This window comes from Centruroides sculpturatus, unplaced genomic scaffold (assembly GCF_000671375.1).
Source record: "Centruroides sculpturatus isolate CEXI.00-Female unplaced genomic scaffold, Cexi_2.0 scaffold207, whole genome shotgun sequence".
Classification (NCBI taxonomy): domain Eukaryota; kingdom Metazoa; phylum Arthropoda; class Arachnida; order Scorpiones; family Buthidae; genus Centruroides; species Centruroides sculpturatus.
This window is the reverse complement of record NW_019384378.1, coordinates 640,290-659,827: the sequence shown is the minus strand read 5'-3', so window position 1 is coordinate 659,827 and position 19,538 is coordinate 640,290. Positions and strand designations below refer to the sequence as shown.

General features: G+C 29.8%; 1 protein-coding gene across 1 annotated transcript in view; it reads right to left on the bottom strand.

Annotated features, from left to right (window-relative positions):
* LOC111617759 (LIM domain-binding protein 2-like) overlaps positions 1-19,538 on the bottom strand; it is a 61,727-nt gene that overhangs the window by 9,202 nt on the left and 32,987 nt on the right. The window contains exons 6-8 of the mRNA XM_023359049.1: positions 10,617-10,706; positions 9,465-9,588; positions 3,372-3,511 (exon numbers count right to left, since the gene is read on the bottom strand). Of these exons, the coding sequence (XP_023214817.1) occupies positions 3,372-3,511; positions 9,465-9,588; positions 10,617-10,706 (354 nt within the window). The remainder of the gene's footprint in view (positions 1-3,371; positions 3,512-9,464; positions 9,589-10,616; positions 10,707-19,538) is intronic.

Sequence of the window (19,538 nt, the reverse complement as noted above, 5' to 3'; positions counted from 1 at the left end):
GTTGATGGAAAGATGTCGATCCGAGGTCGGGAGATGGAGACGAAGATGGGTGCGAGACACACACACAACAACAGGTCTGTCACTTGGAACTTTCAGGAGAAGAAGCCGTCGCGTCCTCAAATTTCCGGGGTTTTATCTGTTTTCTCTCAGATTCCCCTTTCCGATTGGTCTCTCCTCGTCACCTGATGACAATTCGAAAACTTTCGGGGGCGCGGGAGAGGTCAAAATCGAAGTTTAATCCGATCTCCAACCGGAAATGATCGACGGACTTACATTCTTTTATTGTTTAAAAGTCTTCTATTGTCTAGTGTCGCGTTTTCATAAAATAAAAATCTATTTCTAACTACTATATATTTTTTCTCTAAAATAATTATTTTAACGCGAATTTTAGTGAGGGTTCGGACCTTTCCAGAGCCTCACAAATGTAACAATATTTTGGAAATTCTAGAAAGTATTTTATAGCTTCTAATAACTTCTTAAATAGGTAAAGGTCAATGAGTATTATATTTGTTAACATAAAATGTTTTCCTCCCTCTTATAAATACTTTAAAAAGTCTCGCTGCTTCTTAAAAAGTGAAGGTATAATAAAACTGAGCAATCATTAAAGGACAAATGCAGTTAAGAATATTAATATGAATATTGCAGTCAAATCCTTTAAAAATATATAGTGTAAGTAATACAATGGATATACTAAATATAATTTACTATTTGAGAGTGACAGTAATATTAGTGAAGAAGGTGCTGGGGTGATCATGTTAGTACAGTATTTTAGTATTATTTACTACAGTATAATGTTACGGTTACTATGGATGCAAATTCTGATGAAATTTTGATCTGACGAGTTCTGATGAATTCATCCAAACAAACAAATACCTGTTTTCCAATGAGAGTGTTTACTTTGGCAGTGAAGGGCATGTCAGAACACGAATGATGTAGTCAGAATCATTCAAGCATTCAAATGAGTTTGATTTTTTCATGCGTTCTGATGTTGAATTTTGAGTGTTTTGGTTTTTACAACATGGAAATTGATAAATTGATTAGTCTTGTGTTCGGGAATAGGTGTTTGTGGGACATGAAAGACAAAAACTATCACAACAGAGATATTTCTCATTTTGGTCTCATTCTGAAATACTCAAAAAACTTTTGCGGGTTGTCCCACAAATCTTGATATAACATTTGGAACTCTCCCTTATCATCTCTTATGGAAAATAAGTGGTTAACATGTTCTGTTTTCCCACCACCTATCAACAATAACTTAATCAACGGACTTTCAAGAAAATAAAACTCATCAAGTTCGTCCATTTTGCTGGGAGGCAGAAACGTACTGACTATCAGAAAACGCGCACAGTGTAACCATCTTGTTCTGACGAGGATTTCAGACATACTTGTCAGAACAAAATTTCGTCAGAATTCGCATCCATATTAACCGTAGCCTAATACTAAAATAGTAAGAGTACTAATCTTATATCTTTCTTTATGTTTTATTGGCTTTTGTGTTTTATTTTCATGTATTTTAAGTCTCTATTTTATTAACAACAATTTTTTAAAAGTCTTTTTCTTAAATTTACTCTTCCACAATTTCAATACCTTTTGTAATATTACTTTCATAATTTGAGTCAAATTCATTTTCAGTTAATTTCAGAATGATATCATAATCATATTAACAAATAAAATACAGTACTTCATTTATGTCAAATAAATTAATTCTTCCCTCTTTCTTTTTACTAGTTTAATGTTATTTTATGCTACATATGTTACATCATAAAATTGAAATTTTTTAAATAAAAAAATTTAGTTTTCAAAGCTTTTAATAAAACAATGAAAATTTTGAAAGCTATTTCTAATTATAATTAATGCACAAGAACAAATTTGTAATAATATTCATTATAATTATTATGATTACTAAATATTTTATTATTAATTTATAAAAATGTTTTTATTTGTTAAAACATAATAATTGAAAGATTCTAATCTTAACCTCTCATTTTTGCACATATCACAACATTGATTATTATATAATAGAAATATAAAATAGTCAAATTACAAATACAGGGTGTCCATAAAGTCTGTGTGCAATTTAAAAAATTTATAACTTTGTGATAGGAAAAAAAATCTGTAAAAAGTATCAGAAAGCTTAATGTACTACACAGTTTTAAGTAAAATTATTTAGTAACTCTTCAATACAAGTGATGGACCATTTTCTTGGCCTCCAAATTTGCCAGACTTGATTCCATTAGATTTTTTTTTTCTATAGGGACATGTGAAAAGAATAGTGTATGCAACCAAACCTGAATCATTAGAAGACTTGAAAGCTAAATTAACTAATGTGATTTCAGGCATTACTGTAAATCAATTGGCAAATATTTTTAGAGAACTACAAAATCGTATTACCCTTTGTATTACTAATGATGGTGGACATGTGGAAACTTAATAAAATACAATAAAACAATAAAAAAATATATAGATTTTCTTATTTCCAATACATTATACATAATTTCTTTATCACAAGTACTAATAAAGTTATAAATTAATTAAATTGCACACAGACTTTATGGACACCCTGTACTTGTATTTAGTCAAATGGTTTTTGTCTATGAAGTTACAGATAAAACGTTAATTATCTTCTTAATATTACAATTAATAAAAAAAGTAATTATAATGTTCTTATATACAGAGATGTTTGATTGCCAGATTAAAAAAACATGCATATTGTAATACAGGAATGCACATAATATAATCTAATTCTCACAAAATAAAGTCTCATGCATTTTATTACAATAATTCAAACTGTATTAGCTAAGCTAGTGGAGACATATCACTGTGACAAGACACTTAAGTAGAAAATTAACTGCATTGTAATAACTTATTATTATTGACTAAATTAAAAAAAAAAAAAAAAAAAAAAATCACAGTTTATCAGATGTCATGCAAACAATAAAAGGTTATAAATAAAACTCACTAACCTTATGTGTGCCTTGCATTTAATTGCAAAAACTGTTACAGTTTTCACAATTAAATGCAAGGCCCACATAAGGTTAGTGAGTTTTATTTATATTGATTAATGCCTTGCTATTAAAGATTACTTTAATGAAAGGTTAACATCAATGTAAATGTTAAAATCTTAAGATAATATAAAGTATACAGATTTACTCAAAAAATTGATAATTTTATGACTGAAATGGTAAAATTAATTTTCTTATTGATAATGAAAATTATTAGTTTGAATTGAAACTTTATTGAATATAGTACCATGATATAATACAGTTTTTCTATAATTTTTATTATATTAATATTTAAATAGTGTAAAGAAAAATTTTTATTACTAACAGCAATTTTAATAATTTAATTTTCATATATACTAAAATACATACCTGAGATGCTAGAGAAAAATTAGGAGGACCTGGAGACATATTTTTCTTTTTGCCAGTTCCAGTACCACCTGTCGTATTACCAGCATTGTTTGTTGTTGATGATTTTCTCTTTCTTCTTTTACTTGGTGGTCTTTGTGTTTCTATCCATGAAAAAAATGTAAAACAGAATTATTACTTCTATTTTAAGTTTTCTTTCATATTAAATTTTGATAAACAAATAAGAAGCTTCAACTCTAAACTGTACAATCTATGAAATGTTTATTAAAATATACTATACTGTTAAATGCAGATTATATTATTAAAATTATTATAAATTGTTTAAGTTAATTTAAGAAATAAAAAATTTAAATAGTTTTGACACAACTTTTTAATTAGATTTATAAATTTATTATTTAAATAAATATTTACCAATACATGTATGTACTAAATCTCATAAATGCTTACAATTATGAAATTTAGTAATGAATTTAAGAGTTATGCAGTTACATCAATAACTTTAAATAAGAAAAATATCATTTGCCTTTAATACTGAATCCATTCTACGGAGAAAAATATTCTCATTAAGATTCCAGTAAATACTTAAAAAACAAATCAATAATAAATTCTGAAAACACATTTTTAATTTATTTAGAGATACTTATCAAGTCCTGAAAACAGTTAATTTCCCTACAAAATTAATAAACAAAAGCAAACATATTTTTTGACCAATCAGTATTTTTGTATAATTGTGGCTTTTGTGGCTGTTATAAAGAATAAATAAAAAGTATGGTGATCCATCAAAAAGTGATCCCATAAGATTTTACATTTCTGGACTCATGACCTTAAAATATTAAGAAATGCAAAAAACTTGGGTTTTTCTGTATGTATGGACGTTTGTGTGTGTGTATGGGGGAATATAATTTTGTTCACCCAAACTCCTGTATCCTTGTCAAACATTTCTCTAATTTTTCAGGGAAGTTTGTGTATTAGGGGGATTGATGCTATTAACTTTGTTGGTTAAAGGTTGAGGGAGTGGGGAGATAGACAGGTCATGTCTCCTATCTCAAGTGTGGTTGGACTTAAATGAAAATTTTACTGATTATTACTATTTACATATTTTTTTTTTATAAAACTCATCTCTACCCTCAAAATTATACTTTTTGCCATTTTATAATAATTAATTATATAAAAGTTCAATACACAGAGGTATTAAAGTGACAGCGTTTATGCTCTCTCTTGCAACTGAGCATGCCTAATGAAATTTAGACCTATGGGTCAAAAATAAAAACAGCATTGTGTGTGCCAAACAGAGAATAGGTGCGAAAAACGAACAAAATACAAGAACAAAGAATTGCCATTTCCATCGATTGCATTGTTCTTCGATAGAGGTGATCCAAATTTCTATGTTGGCAAATGCAAGGATCATCTCTCCATACCTGGTTGGTGCAAGGATTTGCATCTCCTGTGGCCAGGAGGTGCAAAATATCTTCTTTTGTGGTGGCAAATGTAAAGTTTGCCTGTTTCAACTTCAGATACAAGGATCGCTTCTTTCTTTCCAGCTCCATCTCAATTCTATCACAAGACAAAGTAGCACAATATCCTAGTTCTATTTTAAATAGCAATTTTCAGATTATGTTTTTACTATTAAAAAAAGAGTCACAACTTCTGATTTAAGTTTACCTTCATCTTTATGTTAGATTTATGAATATACAATAGAGCAGCGTTTCTCAAAGTGGGCGATAATGCCCCCTTGTGGGCGCTGGAGGCTTTCAGGGGGCAGTAGAAGGCTCAAAGAGAATTGGGGGGCGTTAAGGAAATATAGAGGGGCGACGGCAGACAAATTCTATATATAAAAATTCGACGGAATATATATAAAATGTTGACATTTTATATATTTTTTATTTTTTATTGAAGGTCACAACTTGAATATTTCTAACACATTGACTTTTATTTTAGCTCAGCGTTTCTCAAAGTAAGCAATAACGCCCCCTTCTGGCGCGATGAATAGATCTATGATAGAGGCAGGGTATTGAACGGTGACCAAAGGCAAAATTGGGGCTGATAAGAGGAAACATTGCGTTTAATGGTTTCCAGATGATGAGAACAATGTACAGTAAGGGCACAAAGTGTGAGATTCATAGAAAAGTTTTCCTAAGAATATTTCCAATCCTTTTCTCACACAAGAGAAAATGGGTTAGGGGGCGTTGGGTATAACTTTATGGAACAAAGGGGGCGGTGGATCGAAAAAGTTTGAGAATCATTGCAATAGAGCATCGATTATCCGAATGTCGATCAACCGAAACGTCAATTAACCAAAAGCTTTCTAGTCAGCAAATTTAAATTTCCACTAGAACTGTGGCGCTGCAATCTAATTAAATAATTTTAGATTAAACTGAAAGAAAAGAATTGGCCCGAACTGGAAGAGGAGATCGGACTGGAGGTCCAATCTCCTCTTCCAGTATATTTAACGTTAAACTATAACCATTGTCAGTTACTATGGTGCCGACTAGGGGTGCATTCAGAGCCCTTGCCCAGTAAACATCCACACAAGACACTCAGTCAGCCAAATACCCAGCAAAGCTGTTTTCTTCCAGTTTAATTATTACTTTTAATGGTGCTTAACGCCTCCCTCTAATGCCAAATTCATTTGTAATTTGTAATTATTTATTCCAAATTATAGCCAGATGATTTACAGCAGTTGTTGGTGTGTTATTGCTTTGCATTGGGTTAATAAGGTTGCTTATAATGATTTTTTTAATTAAATTCCTGGCACATTTTTTAAACAACTTTTATTATTTATAATATTACTTTTCAGTTTATTTTGAATTTTACATATTTGGAAAAATTAATTACAATTCTTTCCATTTCTGAAAATCTGAAAATAACTATTTAAAATAGTCAGAAATGCTAATTTTAAGAAAATAATTTTATTAAATTTTAAAGTGAGCATTTTTGCAAGGATAAAACTAATCAGAGTAAAAAGCATTTAGAATGCAAGCAGCATTTTATTAGAAACCAATGTATTTTATTTGTTGAAGTAAGAAAATATTTTTGATCACTTTCAATGGTCATCAGATTCTGCATTCTGATAATGGCCATTATGAACATTGAGAAAGGCTCTTTAGCCTTTCTCAATGTTTGTTCAGAATAAAACAGCTGGATTTTTAAACATTTTTGTTTAGCTGAGATATTTTACAGCTGAGCCAAACAGATTGCTCTCCCATGAGGCAATGGAAATTACACTCAAGTGATATAACCAGTAACGGATTATAAAAGGAATTTAAGTAATTTTTAGTTTGGTCCATATAATGAGAACTGCTGTATATTGTTTCACTATCTTGCTATAAGGCTGTTTACAGGCTTTAATTGAACATCCATAGTATAACTTCTACCAAAACAACAAATGTCACATTTGAACAGATGTAATTACTAAACTAACTTATATCACACTGAGAAAGTGCAGTTATTCTTCCTGGGTATTTGTAGGACTAATCTAAATAAACAGAGGTCAGCAACAGGGATGACAGTAAAAAGAAACTAATAATAAAAACATTTCCCATAAAACATTCCCAGCATGAAGTGAAAAAAATTGTTTTTATCAATTTCTCTCCCATATAATAAGCATAATTTTTAAATATGCAATAATAGTATACAGCGGCGGCCTTATCCATTGTGAGGCTCTGGGCGGCAGATCTTTGCGAGGCCCTTGTCCTTTGTGAAAAGTATGTGAATTGAAATAGTATGCACTTATTAATATTAATATATACTGTACTATAAATTAAATTTATTTTATTGTTATAACTAATAGCCAAGGATAAAATAAAAAGTTTTAAATATCAACTTTTTTCTACTTGGTTGTTGCGCGAGGCCCCTCCAAGAGCGAGGTCCCGGGCGATTGCCCTGCTCGCCACCCCCTAAGGCTGCCACTGATAGTATATTATGCAATTAGTTTATAATATAGGCAATTATGGCATGAATGGAAGTTTGGCACAGAAGCAGAGTGAGTGAGCCAATTTCCATAAATATGAATGCCATAATTGCTTAATATAAACAAATTGTAATATGGTATTTTGTGGTTAGACTACACCTATAACACTGTATTTATGGAAATCAAAATCGTGTATAAACAGTGTTTGTGCACCCATGCCATGAACATTTTATGGCACAGCTTTATGGTACAGGTGCCACAAACACTGTGTTTATACACAATTTTGAGTTCCATAAGTATAGTGTTTATAGGTGTAGTCAACCCCAAAACTTTTAATTTTTTAAAAACAAAATTAATTCCAAATAAGTCCATCAAAAATTTTATAAGACTTTATAATTTTTTTTATAAGATATAGGATTATAAATATTCATTTACACAATATGGAATATTTATAATAATTTAATTAGCTTAATTTCAACATTTCTTAAATTAATTAAAAAACTCATACCTGGTGGTGCAACCATGCGTTGCCACTTTTGAAACAGTGTGGTTTTAAGACAATCTCTAGGACTTAGAGCATAAGCTTTATGTCTTGACATAAGCTCTTGCATCGGTTCTAATATGACACACAGCTGAAAAGATTAGAAATGACAAAATACTTATTTTATAATCCAAGAGTAATAAGAAATCACTTACATATTATTAAATAATTTGAAAAATATGTATATTATATTTTATTTCTATACATATAGAATTGTAAAAAAACACTAATTTAAATATTTGAATAAAAGATATAATATAAATTTATATTAACATATAAAGCAAGAATGTTTTAAAATTTTTTCAATATTAGAAAGCTTATTCCTCCAGATGAATATAGGCTATATAGTATATTCATATTAAAAAAAAGGAAAATATACAAGAAAGATGTTTTTACTGCAGACATTTGTCTCACATTGTCATTTGTCTACTCCATTCAAGGTCAATCTCCTTTACCACTTAGTGGGGTTTTTTAAACTGATTATCTTATCTAGTCAGCTTTGGGTATGAGGGAATAGACTACCATAAAACCCTGACTCATCACTTCTCTCTTATTTCAACTCTTGCCCAAAACTCCCAAACCTCTTCAATGATCTGGAGAAATTTTATATATGCTACTTTAAAACTTGGACCCTCATTCTTTCCCTTGATTTCATCCTCACAAATTGCCAAATCCTGTGACCAAATTTTGCATAGTTACTCTCTGCCAACATTGAGCATTCTTTGCTAGTTAATTAATAAATCCATATTCCTTTGAATTTATCTTAAAAATATAAACAATAAATATCTAAAATACTAAGTAAAATATTTTAATTTTACTATTCTTAATAATCTAATATATGAATTCATATATAATGAAAGGAAAGGCAACAAATTTCTGCTGCAGTTGTTTTGAGACCTGTGATAAGCTGAAATTTTTTTTTGACTGAAATTTTTACTGTCATATAGCCTAGCATGAGACTATCATGGAAGAACAGCTAAGTAAGTCAATTTAGTGGAAACTGACAAGAAAAAAAAAAAAAATANAAAATAAAAAGTTTTAAATATCAACTTTTTTCTACTTGGTTGTTGCGCGAGGCCCCTCCAAGAGCGAGGTCCCGGGCGATTGCCCTGCTCGCCACCCCCTAAGGCTGCCACTGATAGTATATTATGCAATTAGTTTATAATATAGGCAATTATGGCATGAATGGAAGTTTGGCACAGAAGCAGAGTGAGTGAGCCAATTTCCATAAATATGAATGCCATAATTGCTTAATATAAACAAATTGTAATATGGTATTTTGTGGTTAGACTACACCTATAACACTGTATTTATGGAAATCAAAATCGTGTATAAACAGTGTTTGTGCACCCATGCCATGAACATTTTATGGCACAGCTTTATGGTACAGGTGCCACAAACACTGTGTTTATACACAATTTTGAGTTCCATAAGTATAGTGTTTATAGGTGTAGTCAACCCCAAAACTTTTAATTTTTTAAAAACAAAATTAATTCCAAATAAGTCCATCAAAAATTTTATAAGACTTTATAATTTTTTTTATAAGATATAGGATTATAAATATTCATTTACACAATATGGAATATTTATAATAATTTAATTAGCTTAATTTCAACATTTCTTAAATTAATTAAAAAACTCATACCTGGTGGTGCAACCATGCGTTGCCACTTTTGAAACAGTGTGGTTTTAAGACAATCTCTAGGACTTAGAGCATAAGCTTTATGTCTTGACATAAGCTCTTGCATCGGTTCTAATATGACACACAGCTGAAAAGATTAGAAATGACAAAATACTTATTTTATAATCCAAGAGTAATAAGAAATCACTTACATATTATTAAATAATTTGAAAAATATGTATATTATATTTTATTTCTATACATATAGAATTGTAAAAAAACACTAATTTAAATATTTGAATAAAAGATATAATATAAATTTATATTAACATATAAAGCAAGAATGTTTTAAAATTTTTTCAATATTAGAAAGCTTATTCCTCCAGATGAATATAGGCTATATAGTATATTCATATTAAAAAAAAGGAAAATATACAAGAAAGATGTTTTTACTGCAGACATTTGTCTCACATTGTCATTTGTCTACTCCATTCAAGGTCAATCTCCTTTACCACTTAGTGGGGTTTTTTAAACTGATTATCTTATCTAGTCAGCTTTGGGTATGAGGGAATAGACTACCATAAAACCCTGACTCATCACTTCTCTCTTATTTCAACTCTTGCCCAAAACTCCCAAACCTCTTCAATGATCTGGAGAAATTTTATATATGCTACTTTAAAACTTGGACCCTCATTCTTTCCCTTGATTTCAACCTCACAAATTGCCAAATCCTGTGACCAAATTTTGCATAGTTACTCTCTGCCAACATTGAGCATTCTTTGCTAGTTAATTAATAAATCCATATTCCTTTGAATTTATCTTTAAAATATAAACAATAAATATCTAAAATACTAAGTAAAATATTTTAATTTTACTATTCTTAATAATCTAATATATGAATTCATATATAATGAAAGGAAAGGCAACAAATTTCTGCTGCAGTTGTTTTGAGACCTGTGATAAGCTGAAATTTTTTTTTGACTGAAATTTTTACTGTCATATAGCCTAGCATGAGACTATCATGGAAGAACAGCTAAGTAAGTCAATTTAGTGGAAACTGACAAGAAAAAAAAAAAAAACTAGTAGGGCAGAGAAAGAGTTAAGAAATAAAAAATATCAATTATTTGGAACAACTTATTGTTTATATTTTTTATTATATTTGTTCAATATACTTACTCTGAGGTAGTTCAGTGTTGAATTTGTTAAACCTTGACGAGTAATATTTTTAGAAAGTTGTTCCAGCATAGCAGGATCTTGTTGTTGTGTCTGAAAAAGTATGATATAACATTTTTATCATCAAATAAATTTAATACAAATATTACATTTCAAACTTTAATTATAGCTGAAATAAATAATTTGATATGATTTCTGTATTTTATTTTATTCTGTGTAATTAATTTTTATAAAACACACATACAATAAATATTTGAAAGAAATTTGTTCACAAATATATTTTTCAATCACTATAAATCAAAATATAAGTATGAATAAATGCATACAGCAAAAAAGTGTTTCATAATGATAAAAATTATTTTTAACATTTTATATGTTGGAAAAAATACAAAACACTGTAGTTTTTAATGGATCAAAGTAGAAATGGTATATACAATTACCAGTTTACATTGGGATAGTTTTTTGCAATTATTTGTAATCTGGTAATGCAGTAGTTGTTTGGCTTATTAATAATAAATTGGGTTCTGAGATGTTTGTAAATGATATCTAAAACTTTAAAACACTTTTAATAAAGATTCTGTATTATATTAAAAGAAGAATAAAATTGATAACAAAACAAAAAAAGCTTGTCATTATCTTTATTTAATTTATTAGTAAATTAGATGTTACAAACAATTCAAAAATAATGAAGATTTAAGTTACAAAACTTTCTAATAAAACAAGAACATCTTGATGTCATCAATTGATTTCAGTGTTTGTGATGTTGGAACAGAAGGTACTTTTATCGCTAATGTGTTACTTCGCAAGCTTTCTGCCAGCTCTAAAATGAAGGTCCCACCACTGGCCAAGTGGATAAAACCACTGAATACTTATAACACTGATAGTTGGTCATGGGTTCACATATCACCAAAGGACTGACTGTGTGGCAACACTTGGTGAGACATTAACATCTAAATAGGATCCAGTTTTCCACAAAATGTCTTCTCGGGAGACATTCTCTTGGAAGATTGTCCATGTGGCCTTATACAGGAATTTCTCATTAGTTTGAAATTCAAAGACAAAATAATAGTGACTTTGAAATATCAGAGATTTACATATTTCTGTAGAAAATGCCCAACAAGTTTTATAAAAAATTAACCATAGTTCCTTAAAATGTAGTCCAAATTATTTTTAAAGTGGCCCAAAAAATAGTAAGTCGCCCAAATGTAGTAATCTAGAACCTCAACCTAGAACCTAGATATCTCAATCTGTTACTTGTAGTCTAATCTTGCAATCCCAAAACCCAGCTGTATTTTATGAGATAAGAGGAAAAAAAGGGTAGTCCATGTGTAAGGTGACACCTGAAAATGTGTTACTGTAAAAGCAAAACCATATTAACCTGAGTAGTTGTTCTCAGTCTATTGTTCTTTTACAGCATGAAGGCACTTCAATCTAAACAAATANCCAGCTGTATTTTATGAGATAAGAGGAAAAAAAGGGTAGTCCATGTGTAAGGTGACACCTGAAAATGTGTTACTGTAAAAGCAAAACCATATTAACCTGAGTAGTTGTTCTCAGTCTATTGTTCTTTTACAGCATGAAGGCACTTCAATCTAAACAAATGAGTTAACATATGCATATCACAATTTGGACAGAACTTTTACTTCAAATTTTGAAATAGCCATATTTCAAACTAACCGAATTCCTTAACATGCAAATCTCTATATCCCTGATCGGGACAAAAGTATAGTTACAAACTAATGGGATTTTGAACTATCTGAGTTTGAATAAATAAGGATTTCCTGTATCATCAATCTGCTTGAATTTTCAGGTTTTACAACTTCTCAAGCAATCCTATCTTTCAATTAGTTTACTTCTAAATTTGAAAGTTGCTAAATTTTTCAATTCTTCTTCTAACCATGCTGATTTGCTGTAGAAACACCAAAAGATGGCAAATTGATATCACTGTAATCATCTGACACTGTATAGTCAACCCCCCTATAACACGGGTTCCTATAGTTCGGATTCCTATACCACACTGAAAAAATTGCAAAAGTATTCATGCAAACATGCTAAACAAAACTCCTATAATTCGGTAAAACGTCATCACCGACTTGTGTTGCGACAGGATTAGTCGAATCTAGACCAATAGCAGATATTGCACAAACCATTGAGTTTAAACGAGCAGCAGACCTACTAAAAACCATTTATTATTTAATGTCCACAAAAATTATATTTATATTAATGATTGTCTCCAAAGTTCAGTGAATTTTTCTCAAAAAAAGTAATTTATCAGGAAGCACGCAAGCACCATTCGATGGCAAGCTCCATGACAAAAATAAGCTTAAGCAATGGCGTAGTCGAACAGTGCATGCTCAGTAAGTAATCCTCCAATTTTTTGTTTATAGCATAGTTCATGGATTATTCCCAAAAAATTATACATGTTTTGGAAATGTTGGGTGAAATTAGTGTAGAATCGATTAATTTTATGAAAGAAAACCTTTCAAACAGCCGTAGTCCGTAAACTGCATACGTGCCAGGCTGTGATTGGCTGGACTCATAGAAAATGGATTCATAAAAACCAGAACATATCTACCGTGTTATAGGCAGATCGACTGTACTAGATGTATTCTCAATACCAGTCATTACAACTGTATTTGGCACTTTTAAGTAAACATGTACATATAATACTTGTTAATTAATAATTAATTAATAACAATAGTAGTAATATAACTTGATATATACTTGTTAATTATTAAAAATATCGTCAAAATGTTTTAAGCATTCATTTTAGATAAAAAATAAAATCATGAAAGCAAAATTAAATGCAAGTGTTAAAATTTGAGCTTATAAAATCATGTTCCAGTCAAACTGACTAATATGGTGCTTCTAGTGTTAACATCAAACCAAAATCAAGCATTTTTTTAGTTCTAAAACAACCAAAATACAAACTAAAAACTTAAATGGCTAAAAACTAATAAAATACAAACTTTCAAAAGGAAACAACACCAACCAACAATCATAAAACAAAGAAAATAAAATCTTAATTACTTATTGTGACATTAAAAATTACAGTTCAGCATTATAACAATCATATTTTAATTTAAAAATTTATCAGGGTTTCTGGTCCTAAGCTTTCTGCATCTGGTCTCGATTTTCATCTAACTCCATTCTAAAGAAACTTTTGAATTGAAATCATGTGACTTCTGATCCAGATTGGAAGTTTGTATATAGTTAACCAGGGTCACCAGCTTTCTATATCTGTTCTTGCTTTTTACCTATCTAACTTCATTTTGAGATTAATGAAAGACAGACAGACTTGTTCCTCAATAGATCTTTTTCCCGCTTTCCCTAGCACAAAAGAACCTATTGAGAAATGAGTAGGTGGCATCTATTAAAAGAATGTTGAAAGCTAGTCTGATTCAAAAAAAATTGATAAATATTCTGGTGGTAGTTCTGGTGAAAAGTCTTCATGCTACAGAGAGCACAAAAAGATCTATCACCAGGGGATCTATTCTGAGTATTATCATTAAGCTAACAAAATACAATAAAAACCAGTTTCTATCAGAACCATGTGATTTGTGTTTAATCAACTGTGAAAATGCTATTCCGAGCCGTACATTTTGTTTTCGGTTCTGATAGCCATGTGCAAGCTTTTGTTATCGATCACGCTCGAGCTACCGTTAGGAACATAACGAAAGTGTAAACAACATGGCATCTTTTGGTGTAAGAATGGTTTTACTTCACGGGCAATTAGAGAGAGTTAATAAACTATGTTGTTGTATTAAAAATAATTACCTTAACTATTTATGAATATTGTATGAATAATTGCTTTCTTGTTAAAATTTAAAGTAAGTAGCTATAGCGTGAACATTACTTCTGAAATAGGTTTCATTTGCATATGTATAAATTAAAATGATATTTATATATTTATATTCAAAGCTATCAGTTACTTTTTGCCATCTTTCTGGGTCTTTTTGTTAGCCAACTCCATTGGAATTCAGATGGTCGGCTATTTCTTGCCACAATTTCTGGCGATCTTTTACGGTAAAGGAAGCATCTAACTTCCCTGACATTAATTTAGGGTTGTTTTCCATAACATTAACAAGCATCTCAAACTTGCAACTTGTAGTTCGCTTGCTATGTTTGCCTTTCTTCGACATTTTAAAACAAAATTATTTCACTAGCACTGTTACATGACAATGCTAAAACCATGTGCTTCGCTCAGAAAATGGCGGGTTGCAGTCACGTGACAAAAATACAATGTTAACTAAACTGTGATTGGTTAAAGCATAATAGCTATCGATAGCATGGAACCCAGACACATCTCGACTGATTACCTGTAGTGAAACATATTTAATGTTAATAGTGATTTGTCTAAGGTTTGTTAACTGTCTTTCGCTAAGGGGACTTATCGAATGTCCCATGTATCGCTCTCATTGAGTTATCAGAAGAGCTCAGAATAGGTCCCCTGGTAAGTTATCTTCTTCTCTGGAGTACTGAGAATAAATTATGGATAACATCATTGTTATTCTCATTCAAACAGGTTACAACCATAAAATCTCTAGAACAGGGTAATTCAGTAGGACCAATGGTAGTGAACCAGAAGTCACCAGCAGATGACCCAGGGTGCTGAAGACTACTGGTGGGAGATCCAGTTCTGCTTCTGCTGGAACTGGAACTGATCCAAGTGTGGAACTGTTCCATCAGAACTGTTAAGCTAGATGGTTCCTCAAAATTATTATGTAATGTTTAGTCCAATAGACTAAGCAGTTCTGCTTTAGACTAAACGAGCCCTCATTAGTTTTATATAAGATACAAAATATTTATCTCTCTATTCTTTGTTTTTTGGTTGATCTGCTCCAAATTATTCTTGTTTAACTTGGAAACTGAGGAAAATATAGAATATCACAAAACCTGGACTCCTTACCCTCCTGATTTCATTCCCCCTTATTAACTCCTAAACCCTTTGTCCAATCCAGACCAAACTTTTCGTACTTATTCTCTGGAATTTTGGGGAAAAAATAGACTTTCGTGAAATCTGGACATCCCACTCATCCCATGATTTGATCTCCTCGACACTTCACAATAAACAACTGTATGCTAAAATAACAAAATCTGTAATATGGTTTTCATTTTAACATTTAGCCACTTTTCAGTTTCAATGGGCAATGCTGGATATATTTGTTGGTTACTAATAAAACAAATAATTACAAACTCTAATAAAAATATAAATTTTTAAAATAACTTTCTAAATTTAAAATACTCTAAACTAATTTGATTATTCCTAAAAACCCATGGAACATTTTCATTAGTTCAGGTTCAAATCCAGATAAAGAATTCACCATTCCATGGAAAACCATATTCATAAAAGTACAGAATGAAGAATGCGTTAGCAGTTCTGACCAAAACTCTCTCGACAGTCAATGTGGAACTGTTCCTCATAGTTCTGAAAGGTAAATTTCCTGAAAATGTTGAAAAAAATGATCATATTTGAAGACACCACTGTTCAAAACACAAAGGTTTCTACAAAAGCTTTGCACAGATGGAACAATGCCACAAACAAACAAACTTACAAAATTTCTTGTCCTAAGAAGTCTTTGATGTGCCTAGAAATGAGCATAATTGTTTTGCTTAATGAGTGTTTCACATTACAAGTAAAATTCTGGAACAAATTATGCTCATTAACCACTCAGCAGGGAAGGACAGATATATCCGTCCAGGGCGATCGTGTGGCAGTGATGAAAGACAGATATATCTGTTAAATTCTTTTGGAGGTATCGCCAAGAACTACTGCGAAAAAAAATTTCACCAAAAAATTAATTATGTAACAATAAAAAAATACTTTTTTTTACTAGACATAACTGTTTACAAAATCTTTTTCTGAAACGGTAATGAGAAAAAATGTGCGTAAAAATACTTTAAAAATTTCCCATGTTTATTCTCCACTACTGGGGGTAGAAGCATACCTGACTAGTCTACTGTTGAAAAGTTAAGCGAGGTTCCACTATATCAGTTAGTTACATGCAATTCTTGTTGTTTAAGGTACTTCAGGCTTAATTCAATACTCAATTTATTGCCACTTTTAGAAATGACATTTTATTAACATTATCTTCAGCAAATAAATAACTTTAAAAAATATGAAAAAATGACAGAATGACTTTAAAAGAAAAATATATCACTTGTGTTTAAAATGTTGACTACCAAGTTAACTTGTAGTTTGCATTCTTTTATCATATTTCATCTACAAGTTATCTGGTAAAATGTGATCTTACCTTTAATGTTAGAAATAAACACATTTGTAACAAATAAATATAAATAATCACAACGCTGGCTGGGGATGACTCCTATGCTCATGGCCTAAGTACAACTCCAGCATGGCACTCAGCCGGCTAACGTTTTACCCAGTGAGGTATATATGTATATATAAGTATAACAAATACTACAAAGCCTGATAAGTATATATAAATGTCACCAAATGATAACCTAAATAATCAGGCTATAATTCCACTAATTTAAATATAATACAAAGTAATTTGTTACTAGAGGTAGACATTCCATATACTCATCAAGCTTTGCAATGTTTGTTATACATACATACATATATATATATACCTCGCCAGGTAAAACATTAGCTGGCTGAGTGACATTGTGGAGTTGTAAATATAAATAATAGTTGGCATCTGAAATAAAGCTGAGAAATGAGATATGGCACCAGAGAACAAAACAATTAAAAAAATAATATTACAAAGTACAGTGCCATTAAAACTCATGAAAATATTGTGTTTAAAGATGTTTATTATTATTTTTTAACTTCCATACAAAGAGCTGGCTTATCCATACACATTGGACAGTAACAGCATGTTTTGAAACCTTTTTACTATTATGCATAATTGACACAACTTAATCAGGATAGTTCCTCCAGTATTATAACTTCAAAATAATGAAATTTGCTTTCAGTTTTAATTCTATTTGCAATGTTTCGCATTTTATTTCCAATCAAATATTTCAGACCTTTTGTTGTTGAAATCAGTTATCTGATGGAAAAAGATGTACATATATATTATTATTTTCAGAATATGCAATGCAAATTATTTTTAGTCAGCTGATGATATTTCTTAATGCCAAACAATAATTAAGTATTTGATATGACTTATTTATGCCAGACAAACCATTATTATAATCTACAGTTATATTTGGTTTTATGCAAGCTGATCAAGCTATCTTGTAGTTAGTACATGGAACAGAATTCTCTGGATAGGTCAACTATGAGATAACTTGTTTAGATTTGTCATTTGTCCTTGTCGTTAAATTCATTGCCATGAATTCTGACAAGAGGGATAAATTTTTATTTTATTAGACAAAATCTAATAAAATAAAAATTTATTATTAAATTTGATGCATATCAGAAAAAATTTGGAAAGTGTGCCATTGATTTGCCATCATTGGTCAATGTCACACAGTAAAATTATAGATAATGTATAAATATCATTCACTATAATTTTTTCTTGAATCAATTTTATATAAATTTTTTATCCTGTATAAATATAAAATGTATTATTTAAATTTTTATACACAGAGAATTATTTATTATCAATATTACTTAATAATAATATAAAATTGCTATTTTTCAAAATCATACAAAATGTAATATGGTTGCAATTTATAACAAAAAGTTTAATTAAATATTGATAATTATAATACACAATTACAATATTTACATTTATTTAAAAAAAATAATCATAACTTAATGCAAATAAATATAAAAATCAAATAATTTATTATTAAAATAGTAAATATACTTTTATAAAATATGGTAACTAAATAATTAATTTTAAGTAAAAATAATAAAATCCATGGCCGGCGTTATTTACATTTAATACATTTTTTGTGAACTTTTTAAAAGTATTGCTGATGGTGAGAATGGCGAAAAGAAGGACAAATACAAAGTTTTTAGCTTTGTTAATAGTCGAATTTATATTTTTTTATGTATTAAATAATTAATTATCAAATTTATCAGAATTGAACAATTATAACAATTTCATAATAAAAATAATTGATTATATCTTAAAGATAATGCTGACCTACAACAAGATATACTCATTAAGCATAAAATAAACTGTCTTTAGTGTTAAAAATTATAATTGACTCAAATGTATGTATTTTGAGTCAATACATACTTTAATCATAAGCACTTTTGATAATTAGCACATCATCAGGTGAACAGAACATAAATGGAAGTAGAATTGAGAAATAAAAGCAAAAGACAGTTTCCTTTTAAAAATATTTTTAAAAAGTTTTTAAATTTTAATAATATTTCATTCTAAAGATTTTATAAATGTAAGATAAAGTTCAATGGATTTTAAACATGCATATTTGTTAAGTTAAATAAATCTGGCTTTTATTTTATAGTAACATTTATTATTTAAGCAAGAAGCAAAAACTAAAATTTTCTATACTCTTCATAATTCTTAAGAGAACAAATAAAATTTATCATAATTTTTAATTATCTTAGTACAGCTCTCCCTTGATAGTCCGACGTTTTTTAATCCGACATGCTCAGTAGTCTGACACACCTCCTGTCAAGGTACCCATCCCCGTTACGTGTCTGCTTGCACAGAAGCATGTCGTGACGTGAATCTCCCCATCCAATTCTTACATGATGACACACATTTCGTGTGTTTTCTGTGAGCAGTTCTTTTTGAACAGTTGGAGTAGGGAATATTGTAAGCTACTGCTAGCAAAACAATGCAAAATATGTAATTATTTTCGGTAATCCGGACACTTTTGGTAATCCAACACCCCTTTGGTTCCATACCTGTCGGACTATTAAGGGAGAGCTGTATAACAAAAATTAAATCAACAACTTTACTGTATATTAATAGAAATTTTGTCAAAATACATATTAAATTAGCAAATTTTTCAAAATTTTAATTATCATATTTC